The 22,570-nt window shown below is 47.1% G+C and overlaps 1 protein-coding gene across 1 annotated transcript in view; it reads right to left on the bottom strand.

Annotated features, from left to right (window-relative positions):
* LOC149333220 (saccharopine dehydrogenase-like oxidoreductase) overlaps positions 1–22,570 on the bottom strand; it is a 55,165-nt gene that overhangs the window by 5,640 nt on the left and 26,955 nt on the right. Inside the window, exons 5-11 of the mRNA XM_089557681.1 lie at positions 21,834–21,883; positions 16,083–16,225; positions 7,444–7,561; positions 6,027–6,146; positions 4,376–4,432; positions 3,198–3,321; positions 872–953 (exon numbers count right to left, since the gene is read on the bottom strand). Of these exons, the coding sequence (XP_089413807.1) occupies positions 872–953; positions 3,198–3,321; positions 4,376–4,432; positions 6,027–6,146; positions 7,444–7,561; positions 16,083–16,225; positions 21,834–21,883 (694 nt within the window). The remainder of the gene's footprint in view (positions 1–871; positions 954–3,197; positions 3,322–4,375; positions 4,433–6,026; positions 6,147–7,443; positions 7,562–16,082; positions 16,226–21,833; positions 21,884–22,570) is intronic.

Here is a 22,570-nt window from a genome sequence, read left to right as displayed (position 1 = left end):
CAAAACAAATATCCTAAGAACTGGCCTATCAACCATATTAGCGTGTTCATCCTAAAAGATTAACTTTTCGTTAACACTAAGTGCATAATTTCCTGCGCGAAGAACTCATGTCATTCTTCAGTGTTTAGGATCCATTGCTCGGATTACATCTATATCGACAGTGTTAGGAACCACTGATTAGACACATTCATCAAATTCATAACATCATGACTGCTAAACACTAGATACCAATACAATACCTTGTTTTCTGGCTAAATATTCTAGGCAGGTAATTCCAGTTACATCTGTTACGCTAAATTCGTTTTTCCAAGCGTTGTCACCCACTTAGAGCGGGCGAGTCTTACTAACAAAGGTAAATTTGTCAGGGAATTGTGCTCTTATTTTTTATGATAGGCGAATGACTCGAAAAATCATGTATAAGGTGACGTATTAAATTCGAATGTGAAATGCTAAACAAGAGTTAATATTCCTAATGACACCAGTAGTAATGCGCTATTGTTTCGGAGGCATGAAACATTAACTTGTCTCCTTCAAGACAACGATGGTCCAGGCATATGTGCCTGCCTGTGGGAATTGAAGGGCCGCCATTTAATCAGAGGACAGGGTTGCAACCAAGCCAAGAGTACAATGCAACGTGAGTGGCTCTTTGCACAAGCCTGCAATCAAAAACACCACGCAGTTTTCTCTGCAGAGCAAGTCATTATTGGATGGTCTGATTTATTGCAACTAACGCCGCAAGGGCGGCATTTGTTTTCTGCCAGGACAAAAGCGGCACGAACGTCAAGCGTAACATCACCTCTATGAGAGCAGCTCTCCAATATGCAAACATTCGGCAGTTTGTTCCCTTTCCCTAGGAACCAATGAAACTTACCTGACGCTCATCGTGTCCATCTCTTTCAGCACCACCAGTGCTACTTGCACCATACACATGGCTGTCGTCAGATATGCCGGTTCTGCCCAAAGAACATGAAGATTTCAATCATGATTCAATCAAGGTAAAATTTGGTTCACTGACGAAATCAAAAGTAAGCGAAATTGATGTTTCGGAACACATTGCATCCCTAGTTCACAATAAGGCTGCCGTGGAAAAATATGCCTTATATAACGTCCAACACTCCTCTTAATCAGTTCGCTCGTCAATTGAAATTTTTGATAACGATGAATGCTGAAGATTATGCGAGCCTTATTGCGAACAGATTTTGCGCATGAAACTAGAAACATCCATTTCGTTTACTTTCGAATTGGTCAGCGGCAAAAACTATGCCTTTTTAGAAAGCTTCATCCTGACCAGACGCTGTTTCGTTGAACGTTAGACCACGCAAGCACGTCGTGATGGTTGATGGGCTAGTACAATGAGTCTCCGCAAAAGGTGTAGCTGAGCGCTAGAGCAATGCAAAACTTCTTCAGCTATACAACACTCAATGAAATGGAGGGCTGTTAAGAGTATTGTTATTTGTTTGCATTTCTGCTGGCCTTCTGGTGGCTTGGTATTAAAGTTAGTGGCATCAAATGGTTTAGGTTACTGCACTTCAATAAGAAATCTTTCATGCGATCTGCTTGGACGTAGCACTGCCAACTACCAGGGTCTCAGTGAGCTCAATGTGGCACAGTTGGGACCCAACCGGAGCTTCAAGTGCCTACAGTAGTACCCTAAGTAGCGTGCTTACTTAGTCGTGAAAATCGCACTACGCTTGTGCAAATATCTGCCGGCCACAACGAGTGGAAAAGCACTAATTTCATCATAATCTTCATCAGCCCAAGCACGCCCATTGCAGAACAAAGGCCTCTCCCATGTCTCCAATTAACCCTGCCCTGTGCCAGCTGGGTCCACCTTATCCCCGAAAATTTCAACTATCATCAGCTGACCTGACTTTCTGCTACCCTTCTCCTCTACCCGCTACACTCAGGTCCAGTATTCTTGGACAAAATATTTTGACAATTCGAATATTGTGAGCTACTGTTAGGGAAATATTGAACATAGTGGTCTATTCTTTCGATGCTTAGCAAAGTCGTTCTTTTAAAGTTTTTCTGTCGCTCGCATCGAGCAGTAAAGACTGCCATTGAAGACCAATTAGGAGCGTTTCTGGCGATATCAAAATTGTCAATAGCAAAAGAAATGCAAGCCTGCCGATGGGAGATCTGCAGATATATTGATTGTTACAGTGAAATCTTACAATATATATATAAAAAATTGCATTCCGAAACTGTTTCCCGTTGAGAATTGTTTTCGTCCAGAATTGCTGGGCATGAATCTTGCCTCCGCATAACATACCTGCCCGTGGCCGTTTCTTCTTGATTTCGAGTGGAATGCCATTAACTCGCGTTTTGTATCCTTGACCAACTAATTTCAGCACCTTAATAAACTCGTAGTATGTGACTGCTACTAGGTACAAAATAACGAATAAACTTTTGATGACACACTGGAGGATAATTTAAATTTGGTATTAGCCATGAAGACAAAAAATATTTGGTTAGGACACAGTATACAGCAAAAGAATTAGCAATAAGTTGTGTCTTAAAATATTCGCTCACAGAGATAATTTCAGACCTATTATATATAAAAAGCTGGCACGAAGCATGTACTCGTAAATCAGTACAACATATGCTTCGAATGGAACACCTCCAATTGCCGTTTCATACATAAAATCACGTCCAGGATTTATCTAATCATCACCCTGGCTACGCCCAATGCAGGGCAAAGCCTCTCCCATGTATCTTCAATTAACCCTGTCCTTTTCCAGCTCCGGCCCCCGTATCCCCGCAAACTTCTTAACCCCATCCGCCCACCTAACTTTCTTTCGCCCTCTTCTACACTTGCCTTCTCTTGGAATCCACTCCGTTACCCTTAAGGACCAGCAGTCATCTCGCCTTCGCATCACATGCCCTGCCAAAGTCCATTTCTTGCTCTTGATTCCGACCAGGATGGCATTAACCCTCGTTTGTTACCTCACCCACTCTACCCGCTTCGGTCTCTTAACGTCACACTTATCATGTTTCTGTCCATAGCTCGCTGCGTTTTCCTTAACTGAAGCAGAACCCTTTTCGTTACCCTCCACGTTTCTGCCTCGTAAGTTAGTACCGGTAGGATGCAGCTGTTCTGTACTTTTCTCTCGAGTAGGAATTATCTACTCGCGCTCAACTTCTTTTAATAAGGTAAAAAAAAAACGGAAGAATAAGTGAGAACAGTAGTGGCATACCGGGTCCATCTAGCTGGAGGGTCATGACATCGCTCATCTCGCCTTCTTGGCGGCCATTGATGTGAGGCTCCTTCTGCCTCCAACCACTGCCGCGCATGTACATCGTGAAGGAGCAACCAAGAACCTGCAAACGGCATCAGTAAACCGGGCAAGTGAACCCTTCAAGTCCTTCCTTCATTGGTCGTGGGTCAAAAGCAGTGCCGGAGCTTGGAGAAAGGCCTCACTGTGTCACGTCGATGCTGGTCGATGCAAAAAGAGTAAGGGCGTTATTCTATATGCCGTCCGTTTTCTATTGTCCATCTCACGTTCATCTGGAGCTCTGTCATTGGTCACTCAGATATATCCACGGCTTTCATGCATCTCTGTTTGGCGACCGGACCTAACCATAGGCTGTATATGGTAGCCAAAGGCAGCCAGTGGTGAGGTCCGCCTGCCAACCATGCAGTGAAAGGGCCGCGGGTATACCTGGGTGACCCCAGTCACCCCAGTTGGGAATGCAACCCTATATCTTTTTGCTTACGTCACAGATCGGTGCAGGTCGATACGCATCATCACTTGGTCGTGTGGTCAGAAGGTGAGCTGGAGAACTGATACTGGTGCGGAACAGCGGATTTTGTCAGGCAAGGCTGAAGACCTGTGACTTTAAAAGTGCACTTTCCGTCATAAGTGTTCAGACCCCATAGGAATCAACACCAAACAATGTGGTCCGATGACTTTGCGCCGAAGTGCACATCACCAACAAAGCTTAGCGGCGCGTACGATCGAATTCAGTGGTCGTTTGTGATGTTTGCAGCGTTTTGCGAAACATTCGTTTTGATTGACCGTGACGGTAATAAAATTTGTCATTGAAGCTGTCTTAGGCAAACTCGTTTTCCGCACCTACATGCAATACGCGGGTATGACTATCACAGTAGGAAGGAGAAAGTCCTATAAATAGCGCATTAGTATGCCCCGTATTATCGGGCTTAAATATCCGTCCTATCCAAAGGTGCCATTTAACTGAATTGTTTGAGTAAAACATGACGAGCTGAATATCGCAACAACTGCGTTATGTGGCAGGTTTTCATAAATGCCAACCAGCCTCCGAATATGTGGGCTGTGATCGTCGCAGTGCTGGCAGCAGAACGGAATATTCTCGCTCGAACAAATCAATAAGAATGGAAAAAATACACACAAACCTGTTCTCTTGTGGGTCCACCTCGCTTGACCATGCCTGCCGTGAAGAATCCAGGGAACTGCAAGCAAAATCGGCATCTTGAACTGAGCGCAAGCGAACCTGAAAACCGCTGAGCCTCCGACAAGACCATGCAGGGCTGGGATGCCCTCAGCTAACAAGAAATTCCCCATTAAAGTGCCGAACGAAAAGACAGCGGTTTGATCGAGAATTATGTGTTTCCAACAAGTGGCGGCATGTAAAACGCCCAGGTTATGTATTCGCCCAGACTTCTAACACAAATTTCACTCCGCACTTTAGATGTTCGCCCGCAGTCTTCTCGTCACTGCCCATAGGATTTGAGAAAAAGCAGTATGATATGGTTTCGTGCTCGTGGTAGCATCACCGAAGCGTGGACGAAGGTTGCACCGCGTGTGTGTGTATGCCTGCGACCTCCTCGCCAGTTGGAACCGTCGTGCGGCAACGCAGCTTCGGCTGCTGGCTGGGCTGCTCTCACGCACGCACGCGCACACATACACACATGGACGGTCAGCAAGAAGGGAGCCGCTTGCTGCAGTAACCACAGCCATCGAAAAGACATCGGATCCTTCGGCAATCCTCCCCAGCGGAGCCAGCCCGTGTGCAAAGTGGGGGAACTGTGCTCAACAGCCGCGCATTTACAAGAATTTGCACAGACCGTTGGCTCCCTGGTGCAAAGGGAACGTCTGCGGAGGCGGCGGCCACAAAGAGCTCGCTGGGAAAGGAAGTTCTAATGGAGGGAGCGACCCAGAGCCCGCTGGCGAGAAGGACCCCGAGGGGGAACGAAAAGGCTCTAGAGGACGCGGCCGGTGAGGAGACTACAAGGGGAGAACGATCTTGTACATCGGACAGAGAGGCCGCACCCTGACGGCAAAGCTGTTAACGTAACAGTAAATAGTTGTGAATGTATTCGGCACTGCATCGCCTGAAATCTATGTGGTCTGGCTGAATCGGAAGGAGAGGAAAACAAAATAGAGAAGAGAGAAAGGACCTGCATGACTCATGGTATGGCATGGTATGTGGTACGGTATGGCGTGGCATGGCATGGTATGGTATGGTATGATATGGTATGGCATGCATGGTATTGTATGCTATGATATGGTATGGTATTGTATGGTATGGTATGGTATGGTATGGTGTGGTATGGTATGGTATGGTATGGTATGGTATGGTATGGTATGGTATGGTATGGTATGGTATGGTATGGTATGGTATGGTATGGTATTGTATGGGGCAAGGCTGTACATAATCTATGAGAGACAGGGCAGTGGAGGACTCCGGATTAATTACGTCATCTGGGATTTTTTTAACGTGCACTTGCCTCGCAGAGGACACGAGAAATTTCGCATTTAGCCTCCATCAAAAGTGAGCCGCCACGGATTCGATCCCGCAACCTTGAGCTCAGCAACTGAAACCTGAAGTCACAAGCCACCCCTCTTGCAATTCCTTCATTCAGCGAGGGTTTCCCAACTTAGCAGGACGTAAAAAATGTGTGCCCATATCAGCGCATGTGGTGCTGTCGTACGTACTACAAAGAGACTGACACCCACGTATACTTACGCGCCTCTACTTTTCGTCTCGTGGCCATGCACACTCAATTAAGTAGCTTCAGCTTGCAGACAGTGAAGAATACTCACCCGTTCAAGCAGACGCCGTCCGCAGCTGAACTGGCTCAGCAAAGCAAACATCACTGCCAAAAGGAAGATCCCGACACCGGTGAAGAAGCCTGGTACCCGAAAGTATGTGTGCACCTGCACCTGCGGTCGACAAAGGCGCCCTCTGGGGTAAAAACCTCAACGAGGGCTATCGCACATACACCATTACTGTTGTACCCATTTCAATTATAAAATCTTTGTGAGCATTCTGTACATACCGCTTAAGTCAACATTTCCTGGCATATATATGTAGATTGCAATGAAGTATCCTTTCACTGCAACAGCAAGGGCGGGAAAAATATAATGGGGGCATTGTTCAGTGCTGGTAATCACTAGCCAATCACTAGCCAGTCTGCTAAATGAATAATATATGTTATGTTCGATAATTCACTTCCATTGCTGCAATTTCGCCACATTAAAAAAATGTGCTTTCAAAGAAATTTGTGCTCAATGAACTTAATTCTGACTTTTCAATGTCCAACATTGAGACAGCATCACGTATGAACACAAAGCTTTGTTTGCAATAACAAAACTTGTTGGGAATAAACAAATTACAGCCGATTAAGCTCCCATGGTTCAATGCGATGTATGCGCGCTAGCACGTCGCGTTTCATTTCGCTTTCAGTTTAGTTTAGTTTAGTTTAGTTTAGTTTAGTTTATGGGGTTTAACGTCCCAAAGCGACTAAGGCTATGAGAGACGCCGTAGGGGAGGGCTCCGGAAATTTCGACCACCTGGGGTTCTTTAACGTGCACTGATATCGCACAGTACACGGGCCTCTAGAATTTCTCCCCCAAAGAAATTCTAGCCGCCGCGGCCGCGATCGAACTCGCGTCTTTTGGGTCAGCAGCCGAGCGCCATAACCGCTGAGCCACCGCGGCGGATTTCGCTTTCGGTTCGTGGGTAAGGTTTCAAGGTCATGCTTCAGGCAGAGGTCGGCGAAATTGGTGATTCAGAACCTTAGCGGTCGCGCAATGCTGATAGCGCGGTGTTCTGGATTCATTCCGCGCAGATGGAAGTTGATGAAGACGGCTACATGAAATGCACAGCGCCTTAAGCGTGGCAGTTAAACACGAAGGGCTATCAGTTGCGGCGACAGCATTGTGCCCTCGTGCAGTGGCCAGCGGAGCTGATCTGTTTGCGCCGCTGAGGTTCTAAACCCAGCTGCAGGTCAGTCACGGCCATTATTACTTTATTTCTGCGGGTTTAGCTGGCTTCAGACAAAAGAAAACAGATTTTTTTTAGAGATTGGAATCCTTAGTGCCAGCAAAGTGGATGGGTTCAAGTCTACCAAACATAGTGAACCAGCCTAGTAAGGAATGGGGCGCCTACTGAAATAGGCTTGCTCTTTGGATACCATTCTATGCTACTGGTGGTCGCAGTGTTCCAGCAGCAACTGACCGGCTTGGTGCCACACAGCTGATGGCGGAACGCCTCGCTGTGATGCATCACGAATCGGTCGCTCGCCGGCAACGGTAGGCACCAGCCCTCGGCCACTTCGCTCCAGAAGAGGATGCACCTGAAACACGCACCATTATCACCATCATCTGCCTGACTGCGCCCACTGCACGGCAAAGGCTTCTCTAATTAACCCTGTACTTAGCCAGTTGCGCCCGCCGTATCCCCACAACTTCTCAATCTCATCCGACCACCTAACTTTCTGCCGCCCCCTGCTACGCTTGCCGTCTCTTTGGATCCACCCCTTTACCCTTAAGGACCAAATGTTATCTTGCCTTCGCGTTACATGCCCTGCCCTAGTTCATAGATGTCATTAACCGCGTTTGTTTCCTCACCCACTCCGCCCGCTTCCGATCTCTTAACGTTACGCCTGTCATCTTTCTTTTCATAGCTCACTCTGTTGTCCTTGACTTAAGCCCTTCGTTAGCCCCCGCGTTCCTGCCCCATAAATGAGCACCGGTAAGGTGCACCTGTTGTATAGTTTTCTCTTCAGGGATATTAGCAAACTGTCATTAATGTTCTGAGAGAACCTGCCCCATGCGCTCTGCCCCATTCTTATCCTGCTAGTTATTTCCCTCTAATGATCTGGATCAGCGCTCACTAGCTGCCCTAAGTAGACAGATTCCCTTGTTACTTCCAGCCTCTCGCTACCAATTGCAGTCTGCTCTTCCCTTGCGAGACTGTTGAACATAAAGCACTTTGGTTTTGTGCATGTTAGCTTTTAGACCGACTGTTGTGCTCTGCCTGTATAACTCATTGACCATGATTTGGGGTTCATGTGCTGAGTGACTTCGCACGGCAATGTCATCAGTGAATCGCAGATTACTTAAGCAATCTCCATTAACTCTTATCCCCAACTGTTCCGAATTCAGGCCTCTGAATACCTCCTGTAAGCAAGCGGTGAATAGCATTGACGAGATCGTATCGTCCTGCTTGACACCCTTCCTTATTGGAATTTTATTGCTTAATTTATGGAGGACAATGGTAGCTGTGCAGTCGTCATAGATATCTTCCAAACACGCATCACTTCCCCTTAAAGTTGCTGACTACAAAATGCCTTAAGGTGCATTTCTATTTCAGAATAACAATGAAATAAAGTGTTCGAAGAACATACGTCCCACTTTTCTCTGGTGCAGGTTACAAGCCGTTGCCAGCCGCTACCTTGGGGCTATGTGAAATAGGATGTTACTGCTCGGATGGGTGCAGTTATGACTTCCACACCATGGTAACGCTGCGACGGGTGGACGCAAGTAGTGGAAATATTTTACACTGCTTAATGAGACATAGCTGCCACTCTTGAAGCCGCTTTCTTTATGGATCCTCAAGCCTAGCTTTAAGGAACAGTCAGCAACTAGCGCCATTTGTTGCAGTAGTGAACACCACATAACTGAGGCAGATATTTTGAAATTGGAATTTTCAGAAAACTAGAGAGTCCCGAAGATTCAGTGCGAACATCGTGTACCAAGAACGACTTCTTCTTTTTGCAAAATGTGACCTCTAAAATGCTTTCTAAGGACTCGCGCCAGCTATTCCCGATGGTCCACGAGATGTACCGAACATTCGAAATTCCCGCGGTCATTTTGAGTGCTCAGCGCTACGCGGCACGGTCGTGAAAACTGCAAGCGTCTGTCTAATTTTCCTGGGCTCCCTTTTGCTCACTTTCATAAGCTGTTGGGAACTTCTATTACTGCAGAATTGTGCATACGTTTCGAGATTCCTCAGCGATCAAATCCTTTCAAGCTAGCAGGAATATTGCACGTTGAAATATTGGAGTATCGCACATTCATCTTGACTCGGCCCAAACGCTACGCTCCTGTGTTTTTTTCTTATAAAAAAAGGCGTTAAGGATGGCATTGAACTTACCATGTCATTCCCTTAGGCACTAATTGCCTAAGGGAAGTACCTAATTGCCGTATGTGCGCCTATTCGCAGACTTATACGTCATATATAGCAGTAAATGGCGGCATATAAGGTTCCCTTGATCATATCTGGTCGTATTTATGCTCATATACATCCACATATAATAATATATGCCTTATATATGAGCGTAGTACTACGGACGCTTGGAGGACGACGAAATGTTTTGAACGACGACTACGCTGTGGTGCGCGCTTGTGTCCTGTTCGACTATCCCAAACCGTCGATCCTCTGCCTAGCAGATTACCTCTCCTTTATATAGCCATTACGTAACATTTCTTGGGGGTTGCCAAATTCGATCCCGGATCCCGAGCTGGATCTCCGCGGTGGCCGCAATTTCGCCACCATGTCTACGAATCCGCTCCATCTCCGCCAGCAACGCCAGCCATCGTCATGGCCTACCACCGCGAACCAGGCTTATTATGCGAGACAGACGACGTTGGTGTGGACGACTGGCTCGCACTTTACGAACGCCTGAGCGCGCATAGCAGGTGGGATGCTGATGCTGATTCTCGAAAATCTGATATTTTATCTGACCGGAAGCGCGCGAGATGACTTGACCTCATGGGACTTCTGTTAGCAGAAACTCCACCACCTCTTCGGGAAACCCATCGGACGTGAACTCGCCGCTAATAAGGCTTTCGCGTCGCGCGCCCAAATGCCTTCAGAGCCGTACCTTGTCTCATCCAGAACGTCCTGGTCTTGTGCCGTAAAGTAGACAAAGACATGTCCGGGGCAGTAGAGTCAGCCACACACATATAGGTATTGCCGACGATGCCTTTAGACTGCTGCTGCGCAAAGACTGTTCTCAGGTCGCTTCAGTTCTGGAGGGCTTCAGTTCTGGAGGCGTTCCGGTGTTTCGAGCAGGCCAAACACATGCGCATTTCCCACCGTTTTGACCTTCTCCTGAACATTGCTGCCAGCTCCTAATGTGGTGATCTACCAACACTGCGGCAGCCTTCCGACCCGGCTGACTTCACTCGCATCGTGCGCCGCGAACTGGAGGCGATAACGCCCGCAGTTTCCACCCTGAAACTGCTGGACGACACCCTGGCACTCAGTCAGTCCTTCATTAGCCAGGAGGTTGCGAACATGGCCGTACCTTCCGCTGGCGTCGTGGACAACGTCAATGCCAACCCGGACCCTCCAATGATCGCGGCTGCCACTTCCTGTCGCAGCTTCTCGCCACGGTACCTCTGATGATCGGCCAATCTGTTTTACATGCTCACGCGTCGGACACATCTCCCGCCACTGCCGCAGCGATTGGTCCCCGCCACCACGTCCCTTCTCCTTCGTCCACCGCCGCAGCGACTACGGCCCGCGGCGCTACTCACCTCGTCCCAATCCACTCCGTGACGAGCCCGCTCTGCCAACTCGTGGCAGGTGGCAGCCAAATTAATGTCTGCTCGCGAGAGGTTCTCGGGGAGAGTAACCTGGATCTCACACATCCCACCGGTGGCAGCGTTTGGAACAGCCACCTGCCGGGCATTGGAGCATCGCTTAACCGCTCAACCACAGCGCCAGGAATGGTTCGAGATCTGCCGACGATCTATTAGTGTAAAACACAGGACGAACGAGTCAACGAGACGACACGCAAAGAGGACCCCAGGCCATTGAAGGGACGCATTAACGATATCGCGTCACTAAAGCTCCCTTAAGGAGGACCGTAAGTGTCCCCTCTTTCTTATCACCTATCTGAACAATACGCTGTCAACCGGCAGGGCACCCTCCAGCCATCTTCATCAAATTTAAACAAAAAGTATCCTTTTTATGAACTACCGCTCGAAGCAAATAATTTGTTCAAACTGCTGGTCATGTTCTGGACAGATCCAAATCAAAACAGATGCAAACACAAATCCTCACTTTTCCGAAAAACATCATCATCATCATCATCATCAGCCTGACTACGCCCACTGCAGGGCAAAATCCTCTCCCATGTCTCTCCAATTAACCCTGTCCTTCGCCAGTTGCGGCCACCTTATTCCAGCAAATTTCTTTATCTCATCCGCCCACCTAACTTTCTGCCGCCCCCGGCTACGCTTGCCTTCTCTTGGTATCCACTCGGTTACCTTTAAGTACCAGTGGTTATCTTGCCTTAGCATTACATGCCCTAACCAAGACCACTTCTCTCTCTTGATTTCAACTAGGATGTCATTAACCCGCGTTTGTTCTCTCACCCACTCTGCCCGCTTCCGATCTCTTAACGTTATGCCTATCATTTTCTTTCCGTAGCTCGCTGCGTTGTCCTTAACGTAAGCTGAACCCTCTTTGTTAGCCTCCACGTTTCTGCCCCATAGGTGAGTATCGGTAAGATACAGCTGGTGTACACTTTTCTCTTGAGGGATATTGGTAAACTGCCATTCATGATCTTAGAGAACCTGCCATATGCGCCCCACCCCATTCTTATTCTTCTGGTTACTTCCCTCTCATGATCCGGATCAGCTGTCACTACCTGCCCTAAATAGACATACTCCCTTACAACTTCTAGCACCGCGCCACCAATTGCGAACTGCTGCTCTCTTGCTGGAAACCAATGTAATCAAATGAAAGGCTTACAACCACCACCGTGCGCACCACTCTGCTTTGCCCTGTACACCTTCTATTGCATATTTAACGATGTTGTTTAGGTGCTGCCTGTTTATTCATAAAATGATAGGGTACTTTCGGTTGATTTATTGGTTACTGAGCTACTTGACAATGCCTATTTAATTTCCCAGTAATGAATACACGCAACGTCTTTGCCAAAAGTAACCATGGATGCCATGACGGCACACAGCTGTCTTCGCAAGATAGGATGCCTTATCTGTCGTGAACCTGCGCCACTGCTAATCTCCTTTCGAGACTAATAGGCCTCCTGATGCCATCAGAAGTGGTAAAAAGCTTCCCGAGTAGCTTTTGGCAAATACAGTGCAGTTCACAACGCGGGTACGTCTACCGCTACGAAGCAGCGAGCTCTAAAATTTGAGACTAACATCTACAGACAGCTCCGAGCTTATTACAGCGTTATGCCAGGTTGCGCGACTTGTTACACAGCAGCCCACCATTCGCGTTCCTAGTGAAATACACCACAGAAGTTTGGCAACCATGCATATGCTCTCAAAGACAAAATGTCGACACGGCCGCACTGTCAACCATGCAGTTAATGTCATATGGCATCCGACCCTGGCATAGATCAAGTTAATGCTTGCTGCGCAACTATTCTTGTTGCGCTAACCCCTATCATGGACACCACTTTTTTTTCATGTCTCGTGGCAAACGGATAGAAATTGGAGGGGGCACCTAAGCTCCGCCTTAAGGATATGAGGCGACAGCGTTAATGAGTGAATGCCCAATATGCAGAATTGGTCATTCCCAGCTTTACATTCATAGGTCCTGGGAGTACTCATACCATTCGGCAAACGGATAAAAATTCGAGGGTAAGCCTTAAGGATATGAGGCGACAGCGTGAATGGGTTAATGCCCAATATGCAGAATTGGTCATTCCCAGCTTTACATTCATAGGTCCTGGGAGTACTCACACCATTCGGCAAACGGATAAAAATTCGAGGGCAAACTTAAGCTCTGCCTTAAGGATATGAGGCGACAGCGTTAATGAGTGAACGCCCAATATGCAGAATTGGTCATTCTCAGCTTTACATTCATAGGTCCTGGGAGTACTCACACCATTCGGCAAACGGATAAAAATTCGAGGGGAAACTTAAGCTCTGCCTTAAGGATATGAGGCGACAGCGTTAATGAGTGAATGCCCAATATGCAGAATTGGTCATTCTCAGCTTTACATTCATAGGTCCTGGGAGTACTCACACCATTCGGCAAACGGATAAAAATTCGAGGGCAAACTTAAGCTCTGCCTTAAGGATATGAGGCGACAGCGTGAATGAGTTAATGCCCAATATGCAGAATTGGTCATTCTCAGCTTTACATTCATAGGTCCTGGGAGTACTCACACTATTCGGCAAACGGATAAAAATTCGAGGGGAAACTTAAGCTCTGCCTTAAGGATATGAGGCGACAGCGTTAATGAGTTAATGCCCAATATGCAGAATTGGTCATTCTCAGCTTTACATTCATAGGTCCTGGGAGTACTCACACCATTCGGCAAACGGATAAAAATTCGAGGGCAAACTTAAGCTCTGCCTTAAGGATATGAGGCGACAGCGTGAATGAGTTAGTGCCCAATATGCAGAATTGGTCATTATAGGTCCTGGGAGTACTCACACCATTCGGCAAACGGATAAAAATTCGAGGGGAAACTTAAGCTCTGCCTTAAGGATATGAGGAGACAGCGTTAATGAGTGAATGCCCAATATGCAGAATTGGTCATTCTCAGCTTTACATTCATAGGTCCTGGGAGTACTCACACCATTCGGCAAACGGATAAAAATTCGAGGGCAAACTTAAGCTCTGCCTTAAGGATATGAGGCGACAGCGTGAATGAGTTAATGCCCAATATGCAGAATTGGTCATTCTCAGCTTTACATTCATTGGTCCTGGGAGTACTCACACCATTCGGCAAACGGATAAAAAATTCGAGGGGAAACTTAAGCTCTCCCTTAAGGATATGAGGCGACAGCGTTAATGAGTTAATGCCCAATATGCAGAATTGGTCATTCTCAGCTTTACATTCATAGGTCCTGGAAGTACTCACACCATTCGGCAAACGGATAAAAATTCGAGGGCAAACTTAAGCTCTGCCTTAAGGATATGAGGCGACAGCGTGAATGAGTTAATGCCCAATATGCAGAATTGGTCATTCTCAGCGTTACATTCATAGGTCCTGGGAGTACTCACACCATTCGGCAAACGGATAAAAATTCGAGGGGAAACTTAAGCTCTGCCTTAAGGATATGAGGCGACAGCGTTAATGAGTGAATGCCCAATATGCAGAATTGGTCATTCTCAGCTTTACATTCATAGGTCCTGGGAGTACTCACACCATTCGGCAAACGGATAAAAATTCGAGGGCAAACTTAAGCTCTGCCTTAAGGATATGAGGCGACGGCGTGAATGAGTTAATGCCCAATATGCAGAATTGGTCATTCTCAGCTTTACATTCATAGGTCCTGAAAGTACTCACACCATTCGGCAAACGGATAAAAATTCGAGGGCAAACTTAAGCTCTGCCTTAAGGATATGAGGCGACAGCGTGAATGAGTTAATGCCCAATATGCAGAATTGGTCATTCTCAGCTTTACATTCATAGGTCCTGGGAGTACTCACACCATTCGGCAAACGGATAAAAAATTCGAGGGGAAACTTAAGCTCTGCCTTAAGGATATGAGGCGACAGCGTGAATGAGTTAATGCCCAATATGCAGAATTGGTCATTCTCAGCTTTACATTCATAGGTCCTGGGAGTACTCACACCATTCGGCAAACGGATAAAAATTCGAGGGCAAACTTAAGCTCTGCCTTAAGGATATGAGGCGACAGCGTTAATGAGTGAATGCCCAATATGCAGAATTGGTCATTCTCAGCTTTACATTCATAGGTCCTGGGAGTACTCACACCATTCGGCAAACGGATAAAAATTCGAGGGCAAACTTAAGCTCTGCCTTAAGGATATGAGGCGACAGCGTGAATGAGTTAATGCCTAATATGCAGAATTGGTCATTCTCAGCTTTACATTCATAGGTCCTGGGAGTACTCACACCATTCGGCAAACGGATAAAAATTCGAGGGCAAACTTAAGCTCTGCCTTAAGGATATGAGGCGACAGCGTGAATGAGTTAATGCCCAATATGCAGAATTGGTCATTCTCAGCTTTACGTTCATAGGTCCCTGGGAGTCCTCACACCATTCCTTCCTCTAAGGTGCCGCGGTTAAGCGATGCGCCACTGCCCTGCGACGGCAGGTGCTGCCACCAGTGGGGCTGGTGCGTCCCAAGTTGCTATTCCTGAGCAACCTCCCGCAGTCGATCGCTGATTTAACCGCCACCTGCCACGGCGGTCAGTTTGCTCACAATCCGGGGGGCAGGTTGTGATGAGCCACAAGGTCACGTGACCTTAGGTGGCGCTTCTACGTTGCTTCCCCCACAAGAGGCCACCTGGGTCACCTTACGCCACCTTATTTTTCGCTCTCAATGCCGACGCTTGATTTTGCGGGCGACGGTACGTTTAATGTTATCGTGTGAATAGAAACGATGAACTATGCGCTTCCCTCCGTGCAACTTTTATGCTCCGAAAATTAAACTTTTTAGTTTTATTTTTATTACGCACGTTGTCTGAAACATCGCAGTCAAGTCATTCTGCAAACGTCATTTTCTAGCACTTCAGTAATGGCGGGAAGCAAGGCATGAGGAACCACAAATGCTCAGACACTGCACACATAGGGCTGTAAATTAAAGAAACTAGTACAAGCCTCTGCTGACGTGCAATGTAAGGATGTAGGACTTTTTCTTTACTGCCGCTGCAGTGTTCGTATGTCTCACTGTATCCCTCACCCCCCCCCCCTCCCTTCAAAAAAGAAATGTGTCCTGGAGGTGAGCGCCTGAAGTTACTGCCGTCTCGTTCTTTTCAGATGTCGAATGTATGAAATACGCCAAAACGCTACTTTTTAGGTGTCAGCAATTCAGAACTCATTATGGTCTATCCTTGCAAAACATGGCTACCACTGCCAATCCTATCATATAACTGCGTAAAAATGTGCAACATGCAGGTACTGTACCTTCGAGCCAGGCACGTGTGGTCTGACGGAAACGTTCTGGCAAACCCCGTTTCGAAGGCATTCTTAGCCAGCTTCCTAAACTGCGACTTTTGAGCTGCCCAATGAATGAGGCTGTGGAAAGTGCCGAAGTTAATATTCATCCTCTGCAAAGACACACGTGAACACGTGCAATTCTGTCAGTGGATATGTAGGATATGTAGGTGTGACATCACTGAATGAACACGACATAATTCCCTCACAACAAACCAGCTAGCTTGTTTTCTTCGAAGTTATGCGCACCTACAATCAGAAGTTTATGAAACATATTGAAGGAGAAAAAAAAGCCGAATTTGATCATTTGATGCAAATTTTATATTTGGTATGTAATTTGGTATAAAAACTCTAATTCTGAGTGAGAAAATCGCGCAGTGAATGAATAAATCTGGCATTTTTACTCTAATCAACTTTCTTCTCCAAAGCAGTGTTTTAGAAACATATAACGCCGAGTGCGTAACTGTGGCGTTTTGGGGAAACTATAGTTCAAGCGGGTTCAGTGACGACGTTTTGCCTACATCTGGCAAATAAAGAAGCTGAAAATATTGGTATTAAACAGACATAAACAAAAGCTTAGAAAGTGAGTCTATATGTGAAAATGTTGCCCTCTATTGAAAGAGAAACGAAATGCTTTCTGTATAAAAGATGTTAACTCATTCTTGCTGAGCACTGTAAATTTGCGTCCACATTCGCTTCAGGCACTGGTGTATTCGGATCGTGTTTGGAGAAGAAACAGCATGCTTTCAGTTTGAGCGAACCAGTCAGCTGTTCAAGCGAAACATTGCATAGACGAAGCCCACCACCAAATTTTACTCTCCTCCTGCTTGAATTTTTGCACAAGCGAGCAACTTTTCATAACTAAAACAATATACAAAAACAGCTTCAGTAGAAGGTCTTTAGGAAACCCCCACTTCATGCGAAGAGAACATGCTGCCCTTTCCAAAGTTGTCAGGTCCCTTGGCAGTGGAGCTCCTGTACCACCCTTCCCATCACAAAAAGTTCAAGTGGCGAGGAACTTTAAGTAATCTATTAATAATAAATATAAAATAAGTAAGTATAAAAGAGCACTGCAGCGAGTCAGGCTTGGAAACTTTTGAGAAAGACATGTTAGAAGAGTCCGCGGCATCCCTTTCACATACCCTCACGCTCATGTGTGCCCTACTCGTGAAAGCATATTCACATCCCCTCTTCGCCGCCCCTGTAGCGTCGTGGTTATCGCGTTCGGCTGCTGACCCGAAAGACGCAGGTTCGATCACAGCCGCGGCGGTCGAATTTTCATGAAAGCGAAATTCTTGAGACGCGCCGCGGTGGCTCAGGGGTTAAGGCGCTCGCCTACTGAGCTGGAGTACCCGGGTTTGAACCAAACTGCGGGGCTGCGTTTCGATGGAGGCGAAACGCAAGAGGCGCCCGTGTGCTGAGCGATGTCAGGGCACGGTAAAGATTCTTAGGGGGTCGAAATTATTCTGGAAACGGCACCTCTTTTTTTTCTTTCTTCTTACACTACCTCCTTTATCACTACCTCTACGGCGCGGTTCGGGTGTCCACCAAGAAATCTGAGGCAGTTACTGCGTCATTTTCTTTCCTCACGAACAATTTTCGTTTTCAGAGAGTGAGTGGGGTCCTCCGTCCAAGACTCCATTGGAAGCTGCTGCCGCTCGAGCTGTGATAACCACGCGTACCTCTGGTCGTCGAGGTCCAAGCTGGACAGCACCTCCTCCCATTGTTTATGCGTTGTTTTTTTTATTTTCGGTATTGCTTGTTTTTTTATATTCCCAAGTTGTTTCATATTGGCTTGGGTGTTCTCCACAAAATGATCATGCCTTCTGGTATACGAGGTCTGTTAGAAAAGTATCCGACCTTATTTTTTTTTAGAACACCTGATAGATATGAAACAAGCGCGCTTGCACCAGCAGACCTTGAGCCGTCGTGCGCATGCACGAATTTTTTCCCGCCTGCAGATAGTGTCAGTCGCTGGGAGGCAGCGCTTGAGTGAGGTAGTGCGCAGTGCTCTCGTCGGTTTTTTAGTGCAAGCAAAATGGCGGTGCGACAGGAGCAGCGCTAATGGATCAAATTTTGCCAGAAACGGGGCGACAGCCGAGTGGAAACCATTCGGAATATTCAGACGGTTTTCGGTGATGATGCTTAGAGCAGCACTCAAATTAAGCAATAGTACAACTGGTTTAAAGATGGCTCCACATCGGTGGAGAGCGAGCCACGCTCCAGTAGGCCATCAACATGCCGAAATGGCCAGGTCATTGCCGAAGTGAACGCCCTGGTGATGCGGTACCGTCGTGTGACTATCCGAGAAATTGCGGAAGAGGTAAACATCAGTAGTTTTTCTGCAAATTCCATTATCACCGAAGATTTGGCCATGAAGAGAGTTGCGGCGAAATTCGCGCCGTAACTGCTCACGGTGGAGCAAAAGCAGCTTCGGGTTGAAGTGTCACAGGACACGCTGGATTCCACAAACCGTGACCCCGACTTCATCAACACCATAATCACTGGTGACGAGACTTGGGTGTACGGGTACGACCCGGAAACCAAATCCCAGTCGTCGCAGTAGAAGCATTCCACGACCCCAAGACCAAAGAGGGCCTGCCAAATGCTCAGCAACGTCAAAGTGATGCTGACTGCTTTCTTGGACTCTCGCTGTGTGGCACACCACGAGTACACACGCCCCAGGGTCAAGCAACGACCAAATAGTACTACAAGGGTGTCCTCCGTCACCTACGCGATGCTGTGCGGCGCAAGAGACCGGAGTTGAGGTCAACAGGAAAGTGGCGCATCCATCATGACAATGCTCCTGCACATTCCTCGTGTTTGATTCAGATTTTCTGGCGAAAAACCAGACTCCTGTAGTTCGACGGACTCCTTACTCTCTTGATATGACCCCCTGCGACTTCTGGTTGTTTCCAAAAATCAAGAGGCCATTGAAAGAGCGCGATTTCAGACAAGAGAGGACATTATGGCTGCAACGACAGCTGAGCTAAACTCCATTCCGAAAAAGGCCTTTTCGGAATACTTCCAACAGTGGCAGCACATCTGGGAGAAATGTGTGGAGTCCCAAGGAGACTAGTTTGAAGGTAATTAGGTTTCCAACGCTCCAGTTATGCCATTTTTTTTTCTTCGGTCAAAGGTCGGATACTTTTCTAACAGACCTCGTATCTTCGGACTTATCTTGCGTATTAAATGAAAGTGAGGGTATGTGTTTATCTGCAAGTGTCTGATGGGGATTTCTTCTTCTTTTGTGAAGGACTTTTCTGGATGTAGGTGTTTCATTCTCGCTAACTTGTAATACTGCAGTATATAATGGTACTTTGTCAGCTGCTACCTTTGTTTTGTGTGCCCTTCTCTCAATCACCGGCCTGCCAATCTTCGGGGCGGCGTAGTGTGCTCGAAGAGTCTCGTGCACAGGGGCTTGGATTATCGTTGTTCGTGTCATCCTGTTTGTTCCTTTCCGCAGCATATTTAGTGCTTGACTTGAGATGCTTCCTTTCATAGGACTCCTACATTTCGACTGTTAACCTGTTATGATTATTAGGTTATGGTTGGCATTGCTTGGCTTGATTACTATAGCTTTTGCCATTTCAGTGGCTTCTTCCGCGCGAGTTCTCTGAACTGGGGCACTTGCTCTGGTGTTGCTGTTGTCATCTCATTTTTTATTTTATATTCAGCTGCGTCCGTACGCAAGACGAGTGGTGCGCTCCCGTTCACTATTTTAGACGTTTGATCCTGGCTTTCCTTGTCCGTGCGTGGTGTTGCGGGCGCATGTTTCTAGGTAATGGTGGGATTTTTATCTGCTTCGAAATTTCTCATGGTATGTCTTCATTGTTCTTTCTGGTTGCTAGTTCTGGTCGTATGCGCCATCGAATTGAGCTGAGGGGACTTGCCCCGCTTCATCTCCTTTAATTTGCTTTCCCGCGATGCACCCTCCCTAGTTAGTTTCCTTGACTAACACGACAAGGCGCCTGCGTCGCAGCGACACGAGCGCCATAAACGATGTGACGGCTAAGCCTGCGTGGGAGAGAGCACTCACTCTTCGGCTCGGGGAATGAATGAATGAAAAACTTTATTGTACTGCAAGGGTTCTTTCTCGCAGAGTAGGTGGAGCCCTCAGTCCAGGGTCCCAGCGGCCTTTGCAGTCTTGCGAGCCCTGTCGATCAGCTTGAGCTGCTCTTCAGGCTTCGAGCTGGACAGCGCAGCCTCCCACTGCCCCGGTGTTGGTGTGTTGTTTATCGGCGCTGTCTGCATTTTCTGACAGACCCATGTAAAGTGGTAAAGCGTTGGGTGCACCGCATAGCGGGCATTTGTTGTCATATGTAGTAGTATAGATTTTGCTGAGTAAATTGAGATTGGGGTATGTATTAGTCTGCAGTTGTCTCCAGGCAACCGACTGCTCTCTACTAAGGTTTTTGTGGGGAGGAGCGTAGGTCCACCGGAGGGCTCGTTGGTGTTCTAAGATGGCTCCATACCGTCTAGTGACTGCGTCCAGTTCCGCTTCTGTGGGACTCGTCGCGCTCAGACGTGTTGGCGCGGCGCTCCGCTCGCCGCCAGCGAGGCGAGGCCTCGTGGGGACATTCCGGCAGGTCCGCCCTTGGAGCTCCTCTCCTGCCTAAGCGTGGGTGAACATTCGCTTATCTGATGAATCGGGCGACCTCGATTCCTTATCTATATTTTGCTGTTAGCTGGCGTTATTGTTGTTGTTGCATTAAATGCTGGTGTGTGTCAGCCAGAGTCTCGTTCCTGTGTTTCTGTCAGAGCAACGCCAGCCGTGGTCGGCATGCTCTCGGTAGAACTCGCGATCGCGGGGAGGGGGGGGGGGGGGGGGGTGTTGGTGGTTTGGAACTGTGCCATCCGCGGTTAAGTGGGGAAAACTTATTTATCCTCCTATTACAGCCCCACAGAGCATGTTCCTTCCTTAGTGTGCATTTGATATATGCTTTCCCGCTGGCTGATTAGGTGTGTTTGTACGATTTATTCAAAGCTGTTATGAACGCAGAAGGCCTCTATTTTTATGTTTGCTGCGTGTGAGGGTAGCCGAAGCTCCCGTTTGTAAACTTTCCCCATTATGCATTTTTTTCTCTTTTTCTTTCCGCTTAAAAACAGTAAACAGGGTGTGATCTGCTATCACAAATACGCCGAGGAAAGTCGACTGAAATTCTCTGCAGGAAAATCAGAACTTCTCATTGTGAAGAAATCAATATAGGGAATGACATAATAAAGTACTCGAGAGTTCCTCCTTAATTTCTATCACCTAGACTTCATAAACACGAGGCAGCATTCTAGAGCCAACAGGCTTCTTATGGGTTTCACCTCCACTGAAACGCACCCCCAACAGCCGGGATGTGGTTCCATGTCGTCGGGCTCACATGCCGTAACTCGGATAGACAGAGGTAAAAAATGGACACAAGTTTTGAGTGCCTCAGTCCCTGACAAAGTTATTCCTGAAAGTATTCCAAATAATCACAGAAGTGGGGAGCATCGTCTGTGAACGTATGGTTAGCCACTAAGTAAAGTATTGTCACTACGGTTCGAAACGCCGTATACGGACACGACTGTGCGTTACCCTGCATGAGGCCTGGGCACGGTGTAAGAATATTTTACACTGTGGGCCTGGGAAACAACTTGCGCGACGCACGAAATTCTAGCTGCCTTTTGAAAAAGAAATGAACCTTATTCAACCCCGCCAGGCCGAAGTATCGATGCAATAGTACTCACCAGCGGACCCGGTTTTAAAATCACAAATGACTCAACTCGCTCCAGATCACCTGAAAAACAACAGGTAAACGAATTTAAACGTAAATTACTTGTGTTTGAGACAGTGGTTTTTGGTGCTAAGGAAGCACAGGTTGGCACTGGCGGCTGATCATTCAAGGATGCACATGAGATAAAATTTCCATCCAAACAACAAACACAAATCATATTAACTAGCTGATTCAGTGATTACAAAAAACAAATGCCAAATCAATGCTCAATAGCACCATCCTTACGTGCTCGGGAAAAAACGCTGACAGGACAATTGGCTATCGCAGAAGACAACAATGTGAGAAAATGCCAAGAAAATGAAATCTAAAGAAAAGTCTTAAAACACCATTCATGAGTGCAAACCTACTTGGTCCTATCATGTCCAACGCTTCAAAAGTTAAACCGCTCAAAAGAAAAAAGAAAAGATCAGTCCGGCATGTTTCCCGCTTTATTAAGAAAGCAATGTAGCTAGGCAGATGCGTTAGAAGAATACCATAAATACCAAGAATACTTGCTAAGGATACCATAGCAAAGGTCCGCACCATTCTGCACTGCCCACAAAACTCAAGAATGGGTAGCCGAAAATCTCCATGACCATGTTACTCTGAACATGTGGCCTCCCAGCTGCCCCGGATGTCAACCCAATGTACTACCACGTATTGGGCGTGGTTGAGAGAGAGTGCAGTCGTCATCCACACCGCGCCATTACG

This window comes from Amblyomma mixtum, chromosome 8 (assembly GCF_055824585.1).
Source record: "Amblyomma mixtum isolate Tamu chromosome 8, ASM5582458v1, whole genome shotgun sequence".
Taxonomy (NCBI): Eukaryota; Metazoa; Arthropoda; class Arachnida; order Ixodida; family Ixodidae; genus Amblyomma; species Amblyomma mixtum.
The sequence above is the reverse complement of the archived record's forward strand: the minus strand, read 5'-3'. Positions and strand labels throughout refer to the sequence as shown.